General features: G+C 35.7%; 1 protein-coding gene across 1 annotated transcript in view; it reads left to right on the top strand.

Moving 5' to 3' along the window:
- The window catches only part of CNTN5 (contactin 5), a 1,400,310-nt gene that overhangs the window by 1,000,302 nt on the left and 372,628 nt on the right, over positions 1-27,380 (top strand). The window contains exon 10 of the mRNA XM_027581317.2: positions 558-761. Coding sequence (XP_027437118.1) covers positions 558-761 — 204 coding nt within the window. The remainder of the gene's footprint in view (positions 1-557; positions 762-27,380) is intronic.

The raw sequence follows: 27,380 nt of genomic DNA, 5'->3' as shown, positions 1-27,380 counted from the left end.
TTGTTTTCCACTTAGAACAATGCCTGGTTTATTTTGTTGGATAAATGAGTAAATTAAGTAGCTTAGATGTCTCTTATCTCAGGTAGTTTTCACTGATTAACATGATTGCTTAAGTACCCCTTGCCCATGCCTTCTTTACAATAGAGTACATATCTCCATTTCTTTACTCCATATTGATTGATAGTTTTGGGTAAATCTTTCATTAGATTGATCTTTGAGAATGGGAAACTGCCTCTCTCATCTTTTTAATTTCAGTGCTATCATAGTGCCAATCATCCAACACACATTCAACACACATTGGAACTGGATGGATGGGTGGATGGATTAATGGATGGATGGATAAATATTAAGTATCCTTAAGAAACATTTCAGATCTTCTTATACGCATTAAGAATAAAAGTCCTTTGAACATAAAATACTAAATTATATAGGTATCTGAATGAAATATATATGGTCTTGCAAGATATCTGACTCTTAGTAAAGAATTCGTTGTTTGAGCTTTGACTGTTAATAAAATAATCTGTATCCTTCAACAATTGAATTTTGTGTATTTTCAGAGATCATCTATAGCTGGGTATTTAATGAGTTCCCTTCCTTTGTGGCGGAGGACAGCCGGCGGTTCATTTCCCAGGAGACAGGCAACCTTTATATTTCTAAAGTCCAATCATCAGATGTTGGCAGCTACATTTGTCTGGTGAAAAACACAGTGACAAATGCTCGAGTACTTAGTCCTCCAACACCACTCACTCTACGTAATGATGGTAAGTTGCATGGCAGGGATTAAAATGGTCAGCCACCTCAACTGTGAAAAATAAAGTATTTCTAAACACGTAAGCCTAATACAAATATTTTTTTTAATTGTCATATTTAAAAGTTCTACACTTTTAGTCTGAGATTTTGTATACCTTAGAGTAAAAATGTTGGCATAGGAAAGTGATGATCTTTGGATGAGAAATATTAACCATAATACTATCCTAATGCCAAAGAGAGAGGGAGCATCTGAAAAGACAAATTGTAATAAAGACTCCAGTTCTTTTCTTTTCGTTCTTTAGTGCTCTATATAACATATGTGTATGAATTGCAAGCATTTTATAGGTTCACTTTTCATTACTTTTTTATTTTAGCTACCTTCAAATTGAATGTTCAGCTTTTAATACTTCATGGTACAGTTATAATTGTTATTATTACTTTTCCAATAAGAGAAGCAGTTGGAACTTTAACTTTTAAGTGCAATTCAGGCAGAAACTATGATTCTATAATTATAGGTATTGCCATATATCTACAGTACCTTCAAATTTAAACACCTCATTTGTAGTTATCGACATTTACAGTTAAGCATTGCATAAAGAAGTCAAGTGCTATATTACCAGTTGATATATGATATGTGGCTTGCTCTGTCATGCAATAAAAAATCCATGAAGGCATTATTAAGAAGTGAGCTTGAGAATCCTGATTGATGTCAAACTTAAAAAATAATCTATTTCGACATTACTTTTTTATATGCTTAGTTTTAGAATATATGCTGCTGCAGTGTATGCTGAGTTTCATCACAAGATTTTTGCTTACTACCCAGTTTCTCATTTTGTATATTTGACATATATATATGCACACATATATAATATATATCCTATCTGGTAGAGAGTACACATAAAATATCCAGTTTAGAGATGACGAAGCCAATATTAGAGACATGAAGGGACCTGCCAAAGGTCACATAATTAGATAATAGAATGGAGGAATAGCTGGGAAAGAAGAATGGAAATTGGGAAACCAATTCAGACTATTGAAAATCGCCATCTGAGAGGTGATGAGGGACAGAATGAAAGCAGGGGTAATGGCATTGGAGAGCAGGAAATATGCGGGATATTAGAGAGGTAGAATTACTAAGATTTAATAATTAATTAAATATCAGGCTCTAAAGTAGGAAGAAGTTTTGGCACAGTTCATCGAATGCGTGATGATTCTCTTCAAAAGAGATAACACAGATAAAGGAAGAGATTGAGAAGTTAGTAAATGTGAGGAATTCCGTTTTAAATATTATGAGATGAAATTTTCTTGGGAAATCCATGTGGAAATATGCAGTAAGCATTTAGATACATATGTCTGGTATATATAAAAAAGGGCTAGGCTAGAGAAAGATATTTAAAATTCACCATTGTGTACTCCCTCACTGTAGTTAAAGCTATGATTGTGAATATATGGTGTCAACTTCAAGATTATATGAAAATGTCCATAGGGTGAAAAGATAAAAGGAAATAGATATGATTTTTAAAATTTACTTAGTCAAAAGCTTAGAATTAAGGTGAGTCTCTATCCACAATTTCCATAATGTTTCTGAGCATTGTCTCATTAATTCCTTAAGAATTTAAAACATCTTTGTCTGAAAATTGTAAAAATTTGCTGTCTAGTCAACAAATATTTCCATTAACACTATCCATTTATGTAATAATGTACACTTGGATAGTGGCTGAGGTTGACAGTGGCCGTCTTATTTTCACATAATTGACCTAAACATTACACTAACCATCATGAGAGAAATTAGCACATGTATAAATCAGAATCCAAAAACAGACACCAGTTTCACTAGTACTTTAAAAGTTCAGTACCCAGGCCCAAATGTATTGCTTAAATTTATCTTTTATCTTCCACAGTCAAATATTTCAAGAATAATTAAAATAATTTTATTGCTATTTAAATTCCCTTGCCCCTCTGTCTTCTATTGCTATTTTTTGGCAAAAACTTCTAATTAATTCAACTATGCCCTTAATCTGTGATTGCCTTGAGAATCTGAAAGCTGCTAGAGAATTACACCCACCATCGATTCATGATTGCCAAATTCAGATGGGCCTTCATGAGTGTCTCTCAATCCTACTAAGTTTCAGGCGCCTGGGTCGCTCAGTTGGTTGGGCGACTGCCTTCGGCTTGGGTCATGATCTTGGAGTCCCTGAATCAAGTCCCGCATCGGGCTCCCTGCTTGGCGGAGAGTCTGCTTCTCCCTCTGACCCTTCCCCCTCTCATGTGCTCTCTCTCTCATTCTCTCTGTACCAAATAAATAAATAAAATCTTTAAAAAACAATCCTACTAAGTTTCTGTGGATGGCTAATCTCAAAAAAAAATCTCTGCTTTCCTTAAACTGAACTGCCCCATCCAGTCACAGAAACTATATGTCATTAAATTCATCTTCCGACTAACAAAATTAAATCTAACTATATCTCCATCCATACTGTCCCTCCTCCTATTAGTACCAATCCCTCCATTCTTAACTCTTTCCTTTGGCCTTTACAGCACATTACACTGTTTCATATATAACCAGTACTATGTCTATTAAACTAGTAATTTTTTTAGACTAACTGAATTTACTGATGCAGTTACATTGTTGACTACTTTTTTCTTTTATGAATATTTGTATTCTTCTATGAATATTTGTATTTAAAAAAATCATTATTGGGGCGCCTGGGTGGCTCAGTCGTTAAGCGTCTGCCTTCGGCTCGGGTCGTGATCCCAGGGTCCTGGGATCGGGCCCCGCATCCGGCTCCCTGCTCTGTGGGAAGCCTGCTTCTCCCTCTCCCACTCCCCCTGCTTGTGTTCCTGCTTTCGCTGTCTCTCTCTGTCAAATAAATAAATAAAATCTTTTAAAAACATTAATTAATTAATTAAAAAATCATTATTTGAGCAGTACTATATGAAAGGTTTAATAAAGCCAATAAAAAATAAAATGAACTGTTATATTAAGGTTAATATTTAAGTTAAAAAGAAACAGGTGGAAAACATTTTCTGAATTTAAATTAAATTATTCAATGACAGTTTTATTTAAGATTTTATAAGATTTCGAAAATTCACATTTCTTCTTTCTGTGAATTATCTGAGGTTATTGTTTCCTTAGTGGTTATTTGTCTACTGTTTATTTTTTATTATAGCAAGACATTTATATCAAATGAATGTAACTTTTTAAATTCTTTTTTCTTTCATGAGGTTCTCATATAATACTAGAAAATATCTATGTTTCTTGTTTAATCAAGTTTAAATAATAATTATTGACTCCCTTGTACATATATATACATGTATCTCTTCTGTCTTCCTCTAATTTATATTTATATAATAGCTTTCCATTGCTTACCTTTTCAACTTTGATAATGTACTTAAATCTTTACTGTTCTCTTAACTCTTGAAAAATAATTCTTGACTTCCTATTACATGACATAAAGATATTTTTAACTCTACTTTTTCCTTCACCCTTTGTACACTACATTTATGTCCTTTTGTCTGCTACTTTTACTGTTACACTTTTAAAAGTGTTCTAAACTTTCCCATGGACTAAAGCTGAAAATCAAATTTATAAATTGTTACTATATAATTATCATTCAATATCATATTTTAACAGGTTTTTAAGCTATTTTTAGATGTGTACACTGTACTAGATGTGTTCTTTTTTTTTTTGTCACTATTAGCCATATTATAATTAAACATACAGGACAATACATTGTATATACACAGATAATTTAGTTACTTTCACCAATGATGGTGAAGTGTCATAGATCATTTAAGCTATCAAATAATTCAAAAGTAATACCAGTTTGTCTGTGGAATACATTTTAAAATGTGCTCTGCTTTAACAAAACCAAATATATTAGATGTGTTCTTAATAAGTGAAACTTTGAATATAAAAAAGAAATAGGCTAGTAACATTATTAAGATTTTGATATACTTTGAATGCGTTTTTTCTTTTTTTCAAAGATTTCATTTATTTATTTATTTGACAGAGAGAGAGAGAGAGCACAAGCAGGGGGAGCTGCAAGCAGAGGGAGCGGGAGAAGCAGGCTCCCCACTGAGCAGAGAGTCGGACATGGGGCTTGATCTCAGGACCCTGGGATCATGACCTGAGCCAAAGGCAGACGCTTAACCAACTGAACCACCCAGGCACTCGGTTTTCCTTTTTTAAATATTGAATGTAGTTTTTTCTTAAAATTCTCCAAGATACAATTAATAGTTTTAATAATAGTGTTGAAATATAAACATGAGTCATCACAAAGCAAATGGTAAATGAAACCATTAGTATGGTTAGGAAAGTCCATGAAAAGAGTATGATATGAAGAGATGTGAGCTTAGGACCAAGTCTTGCATAATCCAAATTGCTTTGGAAGAGTAAAGAATAAAAATCCTACAAAAGGTAATGAGAAGAAGTCAGAGACGGAATGGGGAAAACAGAAGTGTAGTATCAAGAAAGCCAATGGAAATGAGTATTTGAACAAGATGTTAGCATACAGCTCAGAATGGTGACTTGGTACATGTATTTGTTGCCTGTTCCATTTCTAAGACTCTACAAGAAGAAATCCATATCATTAATGAGAATGCTGGAGGAGAGAAAGTATTTCATTAACAAATGAGACATTTTGATACATTTCTGGGAGAATAAAGGAGGATGTGAATTAAAGGATTAAACGGAGAAAACTAAAACTTAGAATAAAGTTTAAAGGATCTAAAGAAGGGGCTAAGGGCCATGTGCCTAGTGGAAGCCTGGAAAAGCTTTGAAATCAGTTAGCTGTGGAGGGGGGCATAAGACTGAGCAAAGAGGGATTAAAGGTATGTATGAGGAACAACTGTTTCAGTGAAATATTGGAATCCCACCCCTTCCCTATACTTACACACAAAAAGAACAAAGGACAGATCTCTTAATAATATAAATGAACTTTTCATGGAAGATTAAAGTACTTAATATGATGATGATGCACAATATAAAACCTTCTTTTTCTGGCATTTGGTGTCTGCAGCCTGAAAGCCAGTTCCTTGCCCTCACATCAAAGCAGAACTGACTGTCACACTTCACCTAGCTATCCCCCACCCCTACCTCAGAAGGGAACCAATTCTATAGTTAACCCTCACCGACTTCCAAGCTTCTCAAACTACATTTATATGCAATCTAAGTTAACAGTTTTTATTAAAAATTACTGAGCTTACTGAATGGTTATAGAATTCATACAAGGATAATGTGTGAAAAATAGGAAACTTTTAATATTACTCCAAGAGAGGCACAGATTAGACTGAAATCATTTTTAATTCAAAAGTTTCATATCACTATTTGATCTCTCCTCAAAAAGAAAATAATTGAAAAGTATATTCATAAGAAGGACATATTCCTGAATGTTTTCCCAAGTATGTGGCATATATTAAACACTTATTCTGAAAATAAAAATAGAATACAATTTTGGATGAATCCATTTGTTGTAGCATGGTCAGCTGCAATTCCTGCTGGGTTTTATAAACCTCTCAATGCCAGAGCAGGCATTGTAATGGATATTTCTGCAAACTTGGCAAACACCTCTGTGGGGGTTTGAATATAAAAATTATGTTTAATCTGCTGTGACCATACAGTTAGCTATGAAAATCATTTCAAGAACATTGTGTCTTTGGGAAAAAAAAAAGTAGACCTTTCTAAAAATAATATATACATAGGCACATTATTTCCTTTCAAGTACGAGTAAAATTTTACTTTATAAAATGTATTATTGTAGAATGTATTGTCTTAGCTTGGGTTTTCCTAAAGGAAAGCTTGAAACAAAATTTGCTTGTAGGTAGTTAATTGGAACTTATCCCAGAGAGCAGGAGTGAGGGATGGGTTGTACTTGAGGCATGAAATAGTGTAAAGGAGGCTTGTATTATGGAGATGACCACTTCTACAGACCACTGGAGCTTGATTTCACAGGACCAGAGCCTTATGAAATGCACCCAGAGTAGTCTCCTTGGTGGGTGTATCATTGATCTTCCATCTCCCAATCCCTGAGGGTGGCACCACAAGCAGTTAACTCTGCACCTGCACGGTTGTCCTCAAGTTGCAACTGTGTGAAACTTGTTGCTCCTGCATGGACTGGTTACAAGGGTAGTTGAGGGAGTAAAAAATCTGGCAAGATGATTTGAACTGGTATGTAAGAGGGGTTTAAAACAAAGATGATGAAGCTTTAGATCTGAAGTGCATGAGTGATGTGATCAGATTTCCCTCTGCTGACCCTGTGTGAAGTTATCCTCACACATTCACAAATGTGTATCCCATACCAACTATGTGTTAGATAATTTGTGAGGTACTAAGGATATAGTGGAGGACAAAGCAAATACAGTAACCATCCTCTTATAGTTACAAGGGAGGATATTACCTTAAACACTGAATGTAACTTGCATCCTAGGATCTGCTTGTTTTCACTGAGTGCCCCTTGAGGCTGGTGTCACATATCATCTCATTAAAACCAAAACAAACAAAGCACTTATGAGTAATACCAATTTTTGCTAATGGTTTGGAGGGTAATTAATGAAGTTTTGGCATTCCACATAACACAGTAAAATGTATTGAATACTCCCCTTTAACCACATCTTTCTTTTGCCAAATTTTCCTTCCTGCAGCTGCCACATCTGTCCCTCAAAACATTCCTACCTCTCCCACAGCACTGTTGCCTCTAGTCTCCCTTCAGGGTCTCACTATCTCTCTTTTAATTATGGCAATTTCATACTTTCATTTCTCCTCTCATCTGTGTTCCCAGACAAATTTTGAAGATTTTTAGTCAATTTTATTTTTGTGTAATCAACATTGATGTCTAATTACTACCTGTAAGGCATTGTTCTAAACACTTTACAAGTGTTAAAGTGAAAGGATGGAAAATATATAAAAGCAAATATTAACTAAAAAAAAGAACTTGAACTAGTTCTACTGATATCATAAAAGATATTAAAAACATTTCTAGGGATAAAGAGAATCACCACATTCTGATAATTGGTTTAAATCTTTGAGAAGATATAACAAAGCATCTTCTTACTATCCATTATGTACAGGACCAGGCTACTCATTTGTCTTCCAGTCCAGATAGGATTTTTCTTATAAGATATCCCTCCTTCCTGAGGCGGAATTCTCTCAGCCCCCTTCCCTAGGGCTATAATGGCTCCATAGTGGTACAGAGAGGTTAAGAAAGAAAGAAAGAAAGAGAAGGAATAAAGAAAGAGGGGGAGGAAGGAAGAAAGAAAGAGGAAGAGGAAGGAAGGAAGGAAGGAAGGAAGAGGTAAAGAAAGGACAGATGAATTGGTCCATGGTCCTTTTCCCATCTTTGGAGTTGGAGAGTACAGTAGAGAGAAGAATATTTGAAGAACTAACTTGAGAAAGTAAGTAGGAATAGATTCAGAATGCTTGCAGAAAATTGGCCTTTATTAGAAAATCCATCAGTTGTCACAGTGAGAAGAAAAGTAAAAAGATTGTAGATGCAGATAACCTACTATTTGGTAGTGGGAAATCTGATGACATTTTTTATTGAAGTATACTTAATATACAGTGTTACATTAGTTTCAGGTTATAATATAATGATTCAAGATTCTCAGTATTCATCAAATAAGTGTACTCAATCTTTATATATTTCACCCATTCTTACACCAACTTTCTTTTTTTTAAATGAGCTACAGGCAAAGTCATCAGATGAGAATTTATGTGTGGACAACAGGTTTATTTTTAAGACACGAATTATGTCAATAAGGAAATTATACACAGCTCCATTAAATTACTACTGAATAGTTCAGATCCTATGAGCAATGGAAGGATAAAAAATGGCATGCCTTTGAAGATTGTGGTAGGCTGAAAAATGACCCCCAATTCTAATTCCTAGAAACTTTAAATGTTACTTTTATGGTAAAGGGACTTTGCAGATGTGACTGTATTGAGGATCTTGATATGGAGACATTACCCTTGATTAGCCTGGATCACTCTAGATGATTAGTGTCAGCCTTAAATGTAATCACCAATGTCCTCATAAGAGGGAGACAGAGGGAGATTTGAACACAGAAGAAGTAAAGAAAATGTGATGATGGAAGCAGAGACTAGAGTGATGTGCTTTGAAGATGGAGGAAGGGCCAGGAGCTCTAGAAGCTGGAAAAGGCAAGAAAATGTATTTTCTCTAGAGCCTCCAGAGGGAAGGTAGTCCTGCCTTCAAGGGAGGCCACCTTGATTTAGGCCAAATGAAATTTTAATCTTCAGATGTTAAACTTCTGACCTTCAGAATTTAAGAGAATGAATGTGTTAACTTTAAACTACCAAGTATTTTGTTATAACAATCATGGAAAACTAATACAAAGACCAAACAGAAATCTAGAGAAAAGTATTTTTACTTGTCCTGTGGAATATTTGTGGTTACTGAAGCAGTGTGTGAGAGCTGGCTTATTCCTGTTTGCAAGAGTTCATTGTGTACCTCTCTTCACTTCTTGGTAGCTTGATATTTTTGTTCAGAATTTTCAACTTATGGATAGTTCCTAGGGGGTTTGGAAAGCTTGTAACAAGAACACTCCTACTCAAGTATATTTATGTGAAGGAAGCTGAATAATATTAAGGTTTTATGTCAAATGTTGCAGGAATATAGAAACTTATTTGGCTTTTATTAATCTTTTATTTATTTTGCTATGTGTCTCTCTGGAAAGTTTATCATCTTGATATGATACAAATGAAATAAAAACATCAAGGAACCATTGGATAATTCCTGAATAAAATGAATATTTGTTTTGCTCAGATGTCCTTGACAATCAGTCATTGCCTAAAATTCAATTTCTCCTCAAGCAGACTTACAAAAACAATTTGAACTTTTATCTATAGAAATAAGAATTTTTATCAAGAAAAACAATGTTCATCATTTCATTAACTCTCTTAATATGTCTTAGAAACTTTGAAGAAATATTTAATAAGTACTTACAAATAATAAGATAAAATTGTTAAATATGTATATAACTTGTGTTTTTTTACTTATTTCCTTGTTATTGTAATTCAGGAAATAAGATCCTAAAGGATGTAAACTTTTGATATTTAGCATTGTAACAGTGAATATATCATTCTTAATATAGAAAGGAAGGTGAACTTTGAGTTATTTTTTATAAGAGTGGAAGATGTGTGTTCAGTTGTGTTAATCTGACTTCCTTTTCTGTTGTCAGGCTATTCTACACTGTCTCCATTGCTACACTATCTTTCTTTATTTAATAACCTTAAATCTGGCATTGAGTCTCACCACACCACTCAGTGTGTTTTCTCAAAATTGGTCATCTATCTGTTAATCAAATATATCAGTGTTTTCTCAGCCTTCATCATTCTTGACCTCTTTGTCATTTATGTTTAAACCTGAAAATATTTTTTTTCTTGACTTACCTGGCAGTAGACTATCCCAGAGAGTTTCATCGGAACCTTTGTCTCTTCTCAATCTACTCCCTAAATCAATCACTCCAGTTAATTCTCTGTCTATCTCTGTCCATTCACCCATTCGTCTGCCTTGTTTACACTTGGCATTGTTTTAGAAAAGATTTAAGGAGCTTTAATCTTGTAAATATAGATATTCCTCCAAGATTCTACTCCTGAGCCCCACCTGTTTTTCTATTTTTTTTTCCTTTAATGAGCACTTCTATTTCTCTGCTTCCAATTTAGAATCTTCCCATGAACTAATTTCTCCGGCTGTGTTGTTAGTAAGATCACCTTTCTCCTAGACATCTAATATAAATATATCTGGGTCAATTAAAATCCTCCAAACCTTATGACTACATAAACAAGTTCCATGAATTCAGCAAGCTCTGTGAATTCTACATCTGTGATGTTATTCTCATTCATCTCCTTCTTTCAACTTTTAATTATAATACTCTATTTCTTGCATAGATCAGTGCCTTTCAACCACCTTTTTCTACAATTCACATAAAGTGAATAGTATTTATATCCAAAACTCACTTTCAAAATGTTTGCCACAGTTTAGACTATAGAAGAAAAGAGAGGCTGCAGGTGCAATGCCAGTAAACTAGCTGTTAGACCACCTCTTTTGTCATCAACACAAAAAGCTTACAGGAAGCAAGCTCATGAGAGTAGCAACATTTCAGAGATTTAAACTAGAATCTATTTTGATTAATTTTGTTTAAAGTAAATCAGTCAGAAAGTTGGGTTTGATTTACTATCTATATTATCCTTGGACAAGAGACTTAACCTGTCTGCAGTTCAGTTTATTCTTCTGAACATGGGATAGCATGGATACTTGTCTCATAGGATTCTTGTGAGGACTAGGGCATGAATATGTGTAAAGCAATTAGAAAAGTGCCTATTACATGATAAGCTTTAGTAAAAGTTAATTAACACAGTATTTATCACAAAATCCCCACTGTATTTCACTAGTGGGTGGGTCATTGCAGATAGGAACTACTTTGCTGCTTCCATTACTTTAGGGTTTGTTGCTGTTGTTATTTACTGTGTAAATTCAAACTCCTCTCTGTAGAATTGATGTTCTAATAGAGTTTTTTGTGGGGGAGGGAGTAGCAGTGGGAGAAGTTTTATATTTTATCACTTGCCTTCAATCATTCTTAATTTAAAATCTACTCCAGAATTTTCTGACTCCATCCCTTTTGTTCGTGTTCTCTCTTCTTGAGAAGCCCTCTTAACTCCTAGCTCTGTCTGAAAGTATTTGAATGACTTGTCTAGGGTCATACAGCTAGTTAGTTACAATAAACAGGAATAGAATCTACTATATAATAAGGATAGTTTGAACTTTATTCTAAAAGTATGTACTTCTGTTTGTCCATATTGAAAATCATCTGCCACTTTCATAATACCCACCCACACAACCTTATGATATCTTCATGGAAATTGTATTTTCCAGCTTGCTATTTCACTTTTCTAATTGCTTTGCATGTAGTAATGCATTTAATCTTCACAATAACCCTATGGGATAAGTATCTATGCTATCCTCATTACCTGAAAGTTTAGAGTTTTTATTATCCCCATATTAAGATATTCTACAAAATAATCATCAAATGCCAGTTCCAACTCAACTCCTGAGGACTTTCCCATTTCACCAACACATTGCTTCCAATACCTAAGGTATTTCAATAGCCATGACAAAACATTATTCCTCCACATTATTTAATTCACTGTGCAGCATTATTTGCAATAGTCAAGATATGGAAGCAACCAAATGTTCATCAATAGATGAATAAAGAAGATGCAGTATATACACACAATGAAATATTACTCAGCCATAAAAAATAATGAAATTTTGCCATTCACAGCAACATGGATGGATCCAGAGGGTATTATTGCTAAGTATAATAAGTCAGACAGAGAAAGACAAATACTATATGATTTCACTTGTATCTGGAATCTAAAGAATAAAATAAATAAAACAAACAGAAACAGATTCATAAATTCAGGGAACAAACTGATAGTTGCCAGAGAGGAAGATAAGCAAAATAGGTGAGGGGATTAAGAGGTACAAACTCCTGATTATATAATAAATGCATCACAAGGATGAAAAGTACAGTATAAAAAATATAGTTAATAATATTGTAATAACTTTGGTGGCAGATAGTAACTACATTTATCATGATGAGCATTTTGTAAAATATATAATTGTTGAATCACTATGTTGTAAAGCTGAAACTAATATAAATTGTATGACAAGTATACTTCAATTAAAAATAAAAATAATAATAAAATAACATTTAATAATAAAAAATATCAAAAATTTTTGGAAATCTATAAACTTGCATCTAATAGGCCAAAGTTTAATAATGTGATCCTCAAACACTTGCATGAGAATAGTCCTGGGTGCTTGTAAAAAATTGAAATACTGGGGGCGCCTGGGTGGCTCAGTTGGTTAAGCAACTGGCTTCGGCTCATGTCATGATCCTGGAGTCCCGGGATCGAGTCCCGCATTGGGCTCCCTGCTCGGCAGGGAGTCTGCTTCTCCCTCTGACCCTCTTCCCTCTTGTGCTCTCTATCTCTCATTCTCTCTCTCTCAAATAAATAAATAAAATCTTTACAAAAAAATTGAAATATTGGGCATACCCAAGATCTATCCAATCAGAATTTCTGAAGTATCCTAGAAATCAGTATTTTTATCTCCAGAAAGATATAATAAACAAATTACCAATAAACACCTTTTTGTAGAGACACAAGGAGTGTTTCTGCTCTCCTCCCTCCCCAACAGCGCTCTCCCAAGTGAAAGTACTAGGAAGAATTAAATCCAAATGATCTTTCTCCCTGAACTAGAAGAGCACTTCTTCCAGGTCCAGTGAGTCAGCAGGCCCTCTCCAAACCACATCAGCTAGCAGACTGTGCACTGTCTTTAAGAATATTCACCAGCGGGCGCCTGGGTGGCTCAGTTGGTTAAGTGACTGCCTTCGGCTCAGGTCATGATCCTGGAGTCACAGGATCAAGTCCCATGTCAGGCTCCCTGCTTGGCGGGGAGTCTGCTTCTCCCTCGGACCGTCCCCCCTCTCATGCTCTCTCTCTCTCTCATTCTCTCTCTCTAATAAATAAATAAAATCTTAAAAAAAAAAAAAAAGAATGCTCACCAGCCTCGGGGCACCTGGGTGGCTCAGATGGTTAAGCGTCTGACCTTCAGCTCAGGTAATGATCCCAGGGTCTTGGGATCGATGGTTAAGCGTCTGCCTTCAGCTCAGGTCATGATCCCAGGGTCTTGGGATCGAGCCCCACATCAGGCTCCCTACTCAGCAGGGGGCCTGCTTCTCCCCTTCCCTCTGCTTCTCCCCCTGCTCATGTTCTCTCTCTCTCTGTATCTCTGTCTCGAATGAATAAATAAAAATAATCTTAAAAAAAAAAAAAGAATATTCACCAGCCTGGAGGCTGATCCTTCAGGAAACTTCCAGAAAAAATAAAGTCCTACACATACTCTTTCCCTGGCAGTTCTCAGAATAACCCGGGTCTTCAAATGCACCACTTGGACTCCACTAGTGGAGTCATTCTCTTCCAGGTATTCCTTCAGAGAGGATTGAAAAAAATAAATAGTTTAATATCTGTATGCAAGTTGTCCTCACCCTGCAAATCCCAGGAATCTGCATTTCCCATAGCACTTCCCAGATACTTCATATGCTATACAATTGGGAACCTCTGCCCACTGCACTAAATCATTACTTGCCAAGTGTTGTTTTTTTTTCTTAATATTACATACCTCTTCTTATTTTTAAAGTTCTTTTTTATACCAGACAGGATTTCCAAACAAAAGCTGGGTGAAAGAATATACAGGATCATGTTGGGAGAATCCTGCTAAAAATTCAGATTCCTGGGTCCTTCCCTGAGATGCTGTGATTTAGTAGGCCAGAAGTGAAGATTAGAGATATTTATTTTTGACTACATCACTAGGATTTTTTTATGTTGAATCAGTTTAAGGAATATCTGACATTTTATTCTACATCAGTAAGCAACTGTGACTTTAAAGTAATCATCAAACAGTCACAGTATTTCTTCAATTGGTTGCTTGCCTCTGGAATATTTTTAAATGTATTTAATTCATAGCTTTAGATCACCTTTAAGGTAATTATTGAAATTTAGATTAATATGCTGTTTTTGGAGGAATGTCCTAACTGAGCTACCATAGATGCCATAGGTCTTTTCACTTTATTTAGACAATCTTTCTATTATTAAAAAGATGCCCATTTTCCTATGGTTGTCAGTTTTCCTCATTTTGCCTTGCACTGCTACTCTTAATATGATCTACCTGATTTTTCTCTGAGTGTCCAATAAAATATTTGAAAATAACCTTAACTTTCTTTATAAATCACTTTAAATTATTTCTTTCTATTTTTTCTCCTGAACTAATTCTAACATTTTGCCTTAGTTACTTTGTCTAAAATTGAGTGATGCTATGGTAGATATTTTAAGGTTTCTTTTATCCTGCAAGGATATTTAATATATATCCTTATTTATACCCTTCTTTATTGAATTATATTTTTATTTTGTGATCGCTTTTATTATCCAGTGCTAAAAATCACATCCAGGATATTGAGAGTTCTAAAACTACTTCTGGAAAGCAATTTGTATGTTTAGAAATGTTTCCTTCACAGTTCACCCCCATGAGATATTTTGCAAATTTATCGTAAAATAATACGACTGAATTTTTTTAACCAATGTACAGAAACTCATATTTTCAAATAAATGTTGTGTTCTTCATAGTAGACATATTGGGAGACAATTTATTTTTATCAATATAATCACACCATTATTCAAAAGATTTTATAACTCAGTGATTCATCTTACTATTTTATAACCCCTATATTTCAGTGCTGTGTAGGGAAGATAGCAGCTGCGTAAGTGGAAGACTTGATAATGTTTAATATTTTTCCTATGCACTAGGCAACCCGTGCTGAAAGTTTTTCATACATTCTCCTATTCAGTCCTCAAACAAAACAGCATTTTAAGCTTATCTTTCTTTTATAAAGAATCTGCCATTTGGACAAGTATTGGGTCCTCTTATGTTTATATGACTCTGAAATATATACTGCTAGATATTGTACTTTATGGCTCAGTTGCCAGCCAGTTAAGGGACTAACTCAAGGTCAGAGTTGGTGGGACATGTGGAATAAGACCTTTAACTCACAGTGTGCTTTCCATTGTATCACTATGCCTGACTTATAACATCATTGTGAAATTGGGGGCTTGGGTTACTTTATCAATATTACCTAAATCAAATTTAAAGGGTGTGCTTAGAGATGATCCTCAGTATGAATAGCATGTGAGGATTTTTTTCTCAATTCATCAAGAGAGGGAATTCATCAAATTTATTAAATTAGAATATAATGAGTAACCCATATAAGTAAAATTGGGGTTATGCTGATCTTTGGGAATGACACAATTCATCTATAGAAAATGTAAGGTTGCCCAATATATAGTGTGTTAATTATCTGCCAAAATATCTGTCAAGAGAATACATAGCCTAATTTTCTTAATAATTAGTAGGTTACTTAATATTACAGCACATTTTTTCTTTAAAGGTAGGTTTTCTTTTAAAATATCAGAGTACTAGGGGTGCCTGGGTAGCTCAGTCGTTATGCGTCTGCCTTTGGCTGAGATCATGATCTCAGGGTCCTGGGATCAAGCCCTGAATCGGGCTCCCTGATCCGCGGAAAGCCTGCTTCTCCCTCTCCCACTCCCCCTGCTTGTGTTCCTTCTCTGACTTTGTCTCTTTCTGTCAAATAAATAAATAAAATCTTTAAAAAAATAAAATAAAATAAAACAAAATAAAATGTCAGAGTACTAAATAAACTTAATTATGAAGAAAAGAAAATGAAGAATATGCCAAATTCAGCATTCTAAAGAATATTTCTATCACTCACTGGTTTAATGAATAAATTAAGGCTAACATAAAGAAATGTTTTGCTGTCATCCTGATATCCTGATGATCGAATACATGTAGTACAAACCTTAGAACTTAGAAATGATTCATATGTATGAATAGCTGTCCTACCACAAGTTAGTCAGTGCCACAGCCCTTCTGACTTTGTCTTTATTTAAATGAAAGATGTATCCCCAAGAAGCTTTTAGAGAATTTGAAATTCAGAAGTGAGTGAAAGCAGAGAACAAATTTTAAAAAGAAGAAACAATGGGAACAATTTAGAGACTTTAACCACAGAAATGGACTCCGAGGCAGATCTGGCTAAATACAATAGACCTCTCCAACCTCTTCCTCTGCTATGGCATAATACTTAAATCATTCAGGTCAAATTTCACCAACTAAATAGTCATTTAGATAAAGAAGGACTATGCTTTAAAAAATAAAATTCCACAGAGAGAATTAGAGATCAATAATTTTTACTTCAGAGCACACATGAGTTAAATCATATCTTTTTACTTTTAACATCTTGCTGAGACAATATCCCAAAGACAAAGGAATGTATGGGTTATAAGGGAAGAGAGTTGGATAAGACTGTAAAGAATAATAGAAAGGAATTTAGTATCACTTTTTTTAAAATTTATAAATATAAATATATGTGGGGGTTTGTGTGTGTGTGTGTGTGTATATATATACACACACACAGTTAGGCAGAGAACTTTTGAGGCAGACTTAATTATTTTATAATCCCAGTACTGCCTCTTTTTAATTATGTGACCCACCAGTTCAAACCTTGGTTTCTTGATTCATATAACAGGGATTATAACTGCCTTGAGATTGTTGTAAAGATTAAAATAATTATGCATATAAAGAATCTGGCATAGTTCACAGTTGGGTTTTTTTTTTTTTTTTGGTTCTTGGGATTTAAGATGAATAACACACCTTTTGATCCTCAAAGAACTCATCATTTAATAGGGAAGATAGACACGGTGATAGTTCTCTTAAGTAACATCCCAATGTGTGAAGAGTAAAATAAAGAGGTATCATATGTCAGAGGTGCAAAGAAGGCAGGAACCAACTCCACAGGGCCATCAGGAGTCTCTGCAGAGCAGATCTGACATTTGAGTGCAGTGTTGAGAAATAAAAGGAGTTTGTCAATTGTCCCAGTTCTGGGCTGACTTTATAGACAGAGGGAAAAACATATGCAAAGGATCTAGAGAAAAAAGGTAAATAAAAAACAGAATATAAAAAAACTTTGTCTTTCACGTTTTTGTCTGAGGCTGGCTCTGCATCTGGGAAGAAAGCATATGTAGAGAGGAGAGGTTATTCATTTTCTCCTCTCCCTTAACCATAACAATCCTTGCTTCTGGGACCTAGAAATCCAAAGAACTATGTTAGTACTACACATCACTTATGAACTAGGCAGTATTTTGTAAATTAAATAACAACCAAACCATTACTTTCAATTTTCTATGGAAAAATGTCTTTGGCTCTGAAAAACTGATTTACCACAGAACACATGGAATACAATCCATTCATTGTATAGCATTGTGGAGAAGAACATGGACTCTGGGACCAGACTTCCTGAATTCAAATTCTGCCTGTAGCATTTAATAGCCATGACTTTGAACAACTTATTTTAAAAGATTTTATTTATTTATTTGGCAGAGAGAGAGCAAGAGTGCACACAAGCAGGGGGAGCAGGGAGCCCAACAGTGGGCTTGATCCCAGGACCCTGGGATCATGACCTGAGCTGAAGGCAGACCCTTAACCAAGTGAGGCATGCAGGTGTGCCCTGGACAATTTTTAACCTTTCTAATTTAGTTTCCTCAGAAGTAAAATGAGGAAATTACTAAACCAATTCAAAATGTTGTAAGAATTATAATTGACATATCTAAAGGACTTGGAGATATAACTGGTATATAGTAAACTCCATAGAAGGATTGAGTATTATATTTAATTCTGTATTATCTTTACACATCTAACAGTGATTAGTGCATGACCTTAAATATCATAATCGGTCTCTAATTGTAATTTTAGATTTTAATTCATCTTTACAACTTTAGAAATCCTATAAAAAGGTGAGAGAAATAAGGGGGAGAGTGAGTTATAAACTACAAAAATTATTCACAAATCCAATTATGAGCAATGTAAACAAATCATAATACAACAAGAAATAAGAAATAAGACCTTACAGATCATATTTGCATCTATCATTAAATTGCTTATTTCCCCAAATCATGATTTCACTAAACCAATTTAAGCCTGTGGAACAAGCAGATTTGTTGAGCTGAAATAAGGTGCTATGTAATTTAATTTTTTTGAAGTGTCCATCAATAGATGAATGGATAAACAAAATGTGATATAGATCTATATAGACATAGAGGTATATCTATATGTAAGAATATTAATCAGCCATAAAAAGAATGAAGGAGGGCGGAGCAAGATGATGGAGGAGTAGGAGACCTGGATTTCATCTGGTCTCAGAAATTCAGCTGGATAGGGATCAAACCATTCTGAACACCGAGGAACTCAACAGGAGATCGAAGAAAAGAATAGCAGCAACTCTCTGAACAGAAAAGCAACCACTTTCTGGAAGGTACGATGTGCGGAGAAGTGAATCTGAGGCGATATTCTGGAGGATAGACGGTGGGGGAGAGGGCCTCCGTCGGCTGGTTCTGGCAAGTGATAGAGCAGCGGAGCACAAAATCAGAACTTTTAGAAGTCAGCTCCAGTGAGGGACGCCACTCCAGTGGCTAAGCGGGGGTGGAACCCTCGCGGGACAGTGTGGTCTCAGGACCCTTGGGGTCACAGAAAGACCGGGGGTACCTGAGTGTGGCAGAGCTCCTGGGTATCAGAGCGGGAAAGCCAGTCGCAAGGACGGAGCTGAGGCGTGGGCGCTCAGCTCACGGATGCCATAAACCATGGTCCACAGATGGGCCCCTGCTCTTCCAGCAGGGACCCAACAAGTGGCAGATCCAGGGAGATTCCACCGGGGAAGAGCAGCATGGGAGCACACCGCAGGGATCTGCTGGGTTTGGAGACTCCACACCGAGTTGGGTGCCAGAGATAGAAATGTTCTGTCACAGGCTGGGTGGGCACGGAGTGCGGCCAGAGACCGAGTAGATGGAGTGATTGACTGCTTTTCTCTGGGGGTGCACTGAGGAGCAGGGCTCCAAGTTCTCGGCTCCTCTGGGGCAGAGATTGGGATGCTGCCATTTTCACTCTCATCCTCCAAAGCTGTGCCAAAAGCTTGCAAGGAACAAAAACTCCCGAGAGCAAACCTGAGCAGATTACTTAGCCCAGACCAGCAAGGCCGGGGCAATTCCGCCTCTGGCAAAGACATTTGGGAACCATGGCAACAGGCCCCTCCCCCAGAAGATCAGCAAGAACAGCCAGCCAAGACCAAGTTTACTGATCAATGAGAACAGCAGAACTCCAGCACTAGGGGAATACCGCACATAGAATTCATGGCTTTTTTACCATGATTCTTTAGTCTTTTAAAGTTAATTTTCTTAATTGTCTTTTTTTTAATTTTTCTTTTTACCTTTTTCAACCAAAATCTTATCAATCTCTTTTTTAAAAATCATTTTTATTTTTCATTTTTAGAGTCATATTCTATCCCTTCATAGTAGTTACCCTTATTTTTGTCATATATGTATAATTTGTTCTCTCTTTAAAATTTTGAGATACAGTTTCTTCTAACAGATCAAAATATACCCTAAACCTCTAGTGTATGAATTTGTTCTAGTCTCCTGCCTGATCACATTCTCTCCCCTTTTTTTTCTTTCTTTCTTTTTTAATCCTCTTCTTTCTTTTTTCAAACAACTTCTTATCAAATCCTTTTATAAAATTTTTTATAATTTCCATCTTTACAGTCTTATTCCATCCCTTAATCGTATTAACCCTTATTTTGTACATATATAACTTTTTCTTTCTTTAAAATTTTGGGAGGAAATTTTTCCTAACAGACCAACATACACCCAAAATCTGGTGTGTGGCACTGATCTATGCACCAGCCTGATCATATTTGATCATATTCTGTTTTTTTGTTTTCTTCCGTTTTTGTCTTTATTTTTCTTTTTCTTTGTTTTTTCCTTTTTCTTTTTTCTTTCTTTCCCTTTCTTTTCCCCTGGTTTCAGGTCTTTTCTGATTTGTTTAGAGTATATTTTCTGGGGACATTGTTACCCTGTTAGCATTTTGTTCTCTCATTCATCTATTCTCCTCTGGACAAAATGACAAGATGGAAAAAATCACCTCAACAAAAAGAACAAGAGGTAGCACAGTCTGCCAGGGACCTACTCAGTATGGACATTAGTACGATGTCGGAACAAGAGTTCAGAATCACGATTTTAAAGATACTAGCTGGGCTTGAAAAAAGCATGTAAGTTATTAGAGAAACACTTTCTGGAGAAATAAAAGAACTAAAATCTAAACGAGTCAAAATCAAAAAAGTTATTAATGAGGTGCAATCAAAATGGGGGCACTAACTGCTAGGATAAATGAGGAAGAGAGAATCAGCAACATAGAAGAACAAATGATGGAAAAAAAGAAGCTGAGAAAAAGAGAGATAAACAACTATTGGATCACCAAGGCAGAATTCGAGAGATAAGTGATACCATAAGACAAAAAAAAATTAGAATAATTGGGATCCCAGAAGAAGAAGAAAGAGAGAGAGGGGCAGAAGGTATATTGGAGCAAATTATAACAGAGAATTTCCCTAATGTGGGGAAGGAAACAGGCATCAAAATCCAGGAGGCACAGAGAACCTCTCTCAAAATCAATAAAAATAGATCAACACCCCAACATCTAATAGTAAAACTTATGAGTCTCAGAGACAAAGAGAAAATCCTGAAAGCAGCTCGGGAGAAGAGATATGTAACCTATAATGGTAGAAAGATTAGATTGGCAACAGACCTATCCACAGAGACCTGGCAGGCCAGAAAGGACTGGCATGATATCTTCAGAGCACTAAACGAGAAAAATATGCAGCCAAGAATACTATATCCAGCTAGACTGTCATTGAAAATAGAAGGAGATATCAAAAGATTCCAGGATAAACAAAAACTAAAGGAATTTGCAAACACGAAACCAGTCCTACAAGGAATACTGAAAGGGGTCCTCTAAGCAAAGAGAGAGCCTAAAAGCAGCATAGACCAGAAAGGGACACAGACAATATACAGTAACAGTCACCTTGCAGGTAATACAATGGCACTAAATTCATATCTTTCAATAGTTACCCTGAATGAAATGGGCTAAATGCCCCAATCAAAAGACACAGGGTATCAGATTGGATAAGAAAACAAGACCCATTGATATGCTGTCTGCAAGAGACTCATTTTAGACCCAAACACACCCCCACATTGAAAGTGAGGGGATGGAAAACCATTGACCATGCTAATGGACGCCAAAAGAGAGGTGGGGTGGCAATTCTTATATCAGACAAATAAGATTTTAAACCAAAGACTGTAATAAGAGATGAAGAAGCACATTATATCCTACTGAAAGGGGGATATATCTTGTTGTCTATCCAACAAGAAGATCTAACAGTTGTAAATATCTATGCCCCTAACATGGGAGCAGCCACTTATATAAGCCAATTAATAACAAATGCAAAGAAACACATTGACCACAATACAATAATAGTGGGGGACTTTATCATCCACTGGATGAAATGGAAAGATCATCTAAGCAAAAGATCAACAGGAAATAAAGACTTAAAATGACACACTGAACCAAATGGACTTCACAGACATATTCAGAGCATTCCATCCCAAAGCAACAGAATACACATTCTTCTCTAGTGCCTATGGAACATTCTCCAGAATAGATCATATCGTAAGTCACAAATCAGGTCTCAACTGGTAACAAAAGATTGGGATTATTCCCTGCATATTTCCAGACCACACTGCTTTGAAACTAGAACTCAATCACAAGAGGAAGTCGGAAAGAACTCAAATACATGGAGGCTAAAGAGCATCCTATTAAGAATGAATGGGTCAACCAGGAAATTAAAGAAGAATTAAAAAAATTCATGGAAACCAATGAAAATGAAAACACAGCTGTTCAAAATCTTTGGGATGCAGCAAAGGCAATCCTAAGAGGAGAGTATATAGCAATACAAACCTAACTCAAGAAACAAGAAAGGTATCAAATACACAACTTAACCCTACACCTAAAGGAGCTAGAGAAAAAACAGCAAGTAAAGCCTAAACCTTTCTCCTAAAGGAGAAGAGAAATAATAAAAATCAGGGCAGAAATCAATGAAATAGAAACCAAAAGAACAGTAGAAAAGATCAATGAAACTAGAAGCCGGTTCTTTGAAAGAATTAACAAGATTGATAAACCCTGGCCAGACTTATAAAAAAAAAAAAGAAGAAAGAAAGAAAGAAAGAGAAAAGACCCAAATCAACAAAAATATGAATGAAAGAGGAGAGATCACAACCAACACCAAAGAAATACAAACAATTCTAAGAACATATTATGAGCAACTCTATGCCAGCAAATTAGATAACCTGGAAGAAATGGATGCATTCCTAGAGATGTACCAACTACCAAAACTGAACCAGGAAGAAATAGAAAACCTGAACAGACCTCTAACTACTAAGGAAATTGAAGCAGTCATCAAAAATCACCCAAGAAACAAAAGCCCAGGGCCAGATGGCTTCCCAGGGGAATTCTATCAAACACTTAAAGTAGAATTAATACCTATTCTCCTGAAAATGTTCCAAAAACTAGAAATGGAAGGAAAACTTCCAAACTCGTTTTATGAGGCCACCATTACCTTGATCCCCAAACCAGACAAAGATCCCATCAAAAAGGAGAATTACAGACCAATATCCTTGATGAATGTGGATGCAAAAGTTCTCAGCAAAATACTAGCCAATAGGATCCAACACTACTTTAAAAGAATTATTCACCACGATCAAGTGAGATTTATCCGTGGGCTGCAAGTTTACTTCAACATCCGCAAATCAATCAACGTGATACAATACATTAACAAAAGAAAGAACGAGAATCATATGATCCTCTCAATAGATGCAGAAAAAGCATTTGACAAAGTACAGCATCCTTTCTTGATCAAAACTCTTCAGAGTATAGGGATAGAGGGTACATACCTCAATATCATAAAAGTTATCTATGAAAAACCTATACCAAATATCATTCTCAATGGGGAAAAATTGAGAGCTTTCCCCCTAAGGTCAGGAACGCGGCAAGGATGTCCATTATCACCACTGCTATTCCACATAGTATTAGAAGTCCTAGCCACAGCAATCAGACACAAGAAGAAATAAAAGACATCCGAATTGGCAAAGAAGAAGTCAAACTCACTGTTTGCAGGTGATATGATACTTTATGTGGAAAACCCAAAAGACTCCACCCCAAAACTGCTAGAACTCATACAGGAATTCAATAAAGTGGCAGGATATAAAATCAATGCACAGAAATCAGTGGCATTCCTATACACCAACAAGACAGAAGAAAGAGAAATTAAGGAGTCGATCCCATATACAATTGCACCCAAAGCCATAAGATACCTAGGAATAAATCTAGCCAGAGAAGCAAATAATCTGTACTCAGAAAACTATAAAATACTCATGAAAGTAATTGAGGAAGACACAAAGAAATGGGAAAACGTTCTATGCTCAAGGATTGGAAGAACAAATATTGTGAAGTTGTCAATGCTACCTAGAGCAATCTACACATTCGATGCAATCCCCATCAAAATACCATCCACCTTTTTCAAAGAAATGGAACAAATAATCCTAAAATTTATATGGAACCAGAAAAGACCCCAAATAGCCAGAGGAATGTTGAAAAAGAAAAGCAAAGCTGACAGCATCTCAAATCCAGACTTCCAGCTCTATTACAAAGCTGTCATCATCAAGACAGTATGGTACTGGCACAAAAACAGACACATAGATCAATGGAACAGAATAGAGAGCCCAGAAATGGACCCTCAACTCTATGGTCAACTCATCTTTGACAAAGCAGGAAAAAAGTCCATTGGAAAAAAGACAGTGTCTTCACCAAATGCTGTTGGGAAAATTGGACAGCCACATGCAGAAGAATGAATCTGGACCATTTCCTTACATCACACACAAAAATAGACTCCAAATGGTTGAAAGACCTAAACGTGAGACAGGAGTTTATCAAAATCCTAAAGGAGAACACAGGTAGCAACTTCTTCAACCTCAGCCACAGCAACTTCTTCCTAGAAACATCGCCAAAGACAAGGGAAGCAAGGGCAAAAATGAACTATTGGGATTTCATCAAGATAAAAAGCTTTTGCACAACCAAAGAAACAGTCAACAAAACCAAAAGACAAGCGACAGAATGGGAGAAGATATTTGCAAATGACATACCAGATAAAGGGTTAATATCCAAAATCTATAAAGAACTTATCAAACTCAACACCCAAAGAACAAATAATCCAATCAAGAAATGGGCAGAAGACATGAACAGACATTTTGCCAAAGAAGACCTCCAAATGGCCAACAGACACATGAAAAAGTGCTCAACATCACTCGTCATCAGGGAAATCCAAATGAAAACCTCAATGAGATACCACCTCACACCAGTCAGAATGGCAAAAATCAGCAAGTCAGGAAATGACAGATGATGGCAGGGATCTGGAGAAAGGGGAACCCTCCTACACTGTTGATGGGAAATCAAGCTGGTACAACCACTCTGGACAATAGTATGAATGTTCCTCAAAAAGTTGAAAATAGAGCTACCATACAACCCAGCAATTGCACTACTGGGTATTTACCCCAAAGATACAATTGTAGGGATCTGAAGGGGTACATGCACCGTGATGTTTACAGCAGCAATGTCCACAATAGCCAAACTGTGGAAAGAGCCAAGATGTCCATCGAGAGTTGAATGGATAAAGAAGAGGTGGTATGTATATACAATGGAATATTATGCAGCCATCAAAAGGAATGAGATCTTGCCATTTGCAATGACGTGGATGGAACTGGAGGGTGTTATGCTTAGTGAAATAAGTCAATCAGAGAAAGACATGTATCATATGACCTCACTGATATGAGGAATTCTTAATCTCAGGAACAAACTGAGGGTTGCTGGAGCGGTGGGTGGTGGGAGGGATGGTGTGGCTGGGTGATAGACATGGGGAGGATATGTGCTATGGTGAGTGCTATGAATTGTGCAATCTGTTGAATCACAGATCTGTACCTCTGAAACAAATAGTGCAATATATGTTATGAAAAAAAAAAGAAGATAGCAAGATGGGAAGAATGAAAAGGGGTAAATCGGAGGGGGAGATGAACCATGAGAGATGATGGACTCTGAAAAACAAACTGAGGGTTCTAGAGGGGAGGGGAGTGGGCTGGTGGGTTAAGCTGGTGATGGGTATTAAAGAGGGCACATTCTGCGTGGAGCACTGGGTGTTACGCACAAACAATGAATCATGGAACACTACATCACAAACCAATGATGTAATATATGGTCATTAATATAACAATAAAAAATTTAAAGAAAATGAAACATTAAGAAAAATAATTTATAGGATGAATCCATCATAAGGGTACAGTGGTTGTGGATGGTAATACTGAGGGGTGAAAAAACTTAATCCAGCCTTCTTAATGGAGAGTATTTGAATGGATATATAGACTAATAACTTCAATATAACACAGGAATGAATAATTGCCATTTTGGAGACATTCTAACCAGAGCAATGGGTTTATTATAATCAAGTGGAAACTAAGTTTGAAAAATTAGATTTGGAGCAGATTTTTAAGGCTTTACATGCAAAATAAGTAGTTTGAATGTTATCAATAAGGCAATGGGGCAATCACTATTTTTTTGAGAACGGAAAATAAATGATGATAATACTATTTTACAAGATTAAGTTGAAGTCATGTACAGAATGTATTAGATGGAAAAGACAGCAGAATTAGGGCCAAGTACAGCAGAGACTGAAGTCAAAGGTTTTAATTAAATTATGTCTGTGGAAAGAAATCAGAAGAGACATGTACAAGAAATACTAGAACGATTATGAGAAAATTCTTGGTTTGCTCCTGAAACACTCTCAAACTTCAAATGAGGAGTAAAGAAAATGTTTGTAAGAACAAATTCAAGGTAGTTAATAAAAATTTTAATAGGAAAATGAGATCAAATATTCAATGGGAGAAACTATGGACCATGGAACCCAGGTTCACCCAAAGAGTGACATGTAACCAGATAGAAGTTAATTAATTTATGTATTGGTACTGCAGGTACAAAAAACAAACTTCGTTTCCTCATTGTTAGAAACCACAATTCAGTGAGGAATATAGAGAAGTAAACATCACTAAAATGCAATGAGATGTGCACTAAAATCATGTTTTGAACTGTGCACTGTGAAAACAAAGAATAGAGTAAAATTAATTATTCTAAAGGGGAGAAGAAATTTGAGTGTGTGTAATGTATGGTGACTAACATAACATAATAAAATTTTAAAAAATTGAGTATGATTTTAAAACCTGAATGTTAGTTTATTAAATAGAAGATAAAGTTAAACAAATTACAGAGAAAGGCAAAAGCATGTGGTTGTAAAGTGGCAAGGTTACTTTGAAAAGTAGAGGAGAGTATTGTGTGGCTACAGAGTGAGATTTGCGAGAAGAGTCACTAAAGATAAAACTAACCAGAGAGGAAATGTCCAAATTGGGAAGGTCATTGAATGCAAAGTTAGAGGGTTCAGATTTTATCGTAAATCACACCTGAGTAAGCAGAGTCTTTGAAGCAGAGAATTAGCATTAAATATATGTATTTTTTTTATTTTTGTTCTTTGTTTATTTGCTTGCCTTCAGGACAATAACTCTTGTAGTAGTAGTAGGAAGAACAGACCAACAGATTCAAATGTTGATGTGGAATCTTGATTTTTTTTTTTTGAGAAAAGAATGGTTTGACAGGATGTCACAGCTCTACTCTATTGAGTAATGAAAGACAAATGAATATTACATGGAAAATGCATATTACTTTTGATGAGCAGATAGAATGAGGAGTTAAAACAGTTGTACAAAAAAATAAGTTTCCTTATAATGACCTAGGAGTTCAGAGGCAAAGTCACAAAGACGTCAGAAAGACAGACTAAAGAAAAATTAGGAGTATGGTTGGGTCAGATAGGGAAGTTCAAATTTGACAATGATAGTCAAATTAGATAGCCAATTATCTAACCAGTAAGATAATTGGAATAGCTGTATATAAATAACTGTAATATAAGGTATAACATAATTAGTATCAAAAGAAATACTTCTGGTAATCCAGAAG

This window comes from Zalophus californianus, chromosome 11 (genome assembly GCF_009762305.2).
Source record: "Zalophus californianus isolate mZalCal1 chromosome 11, mZalCal1.pri.v2, whole genome shotgun sequence".
NCBI lineage: Eukaryota > Metazoa > Chordata > Mammalia > Carnivora > Otariidae > Zalophus > Zalophus californianus.
This window is presented reverse-complemented; position numbering and strand designations above follow the sequence as displayed.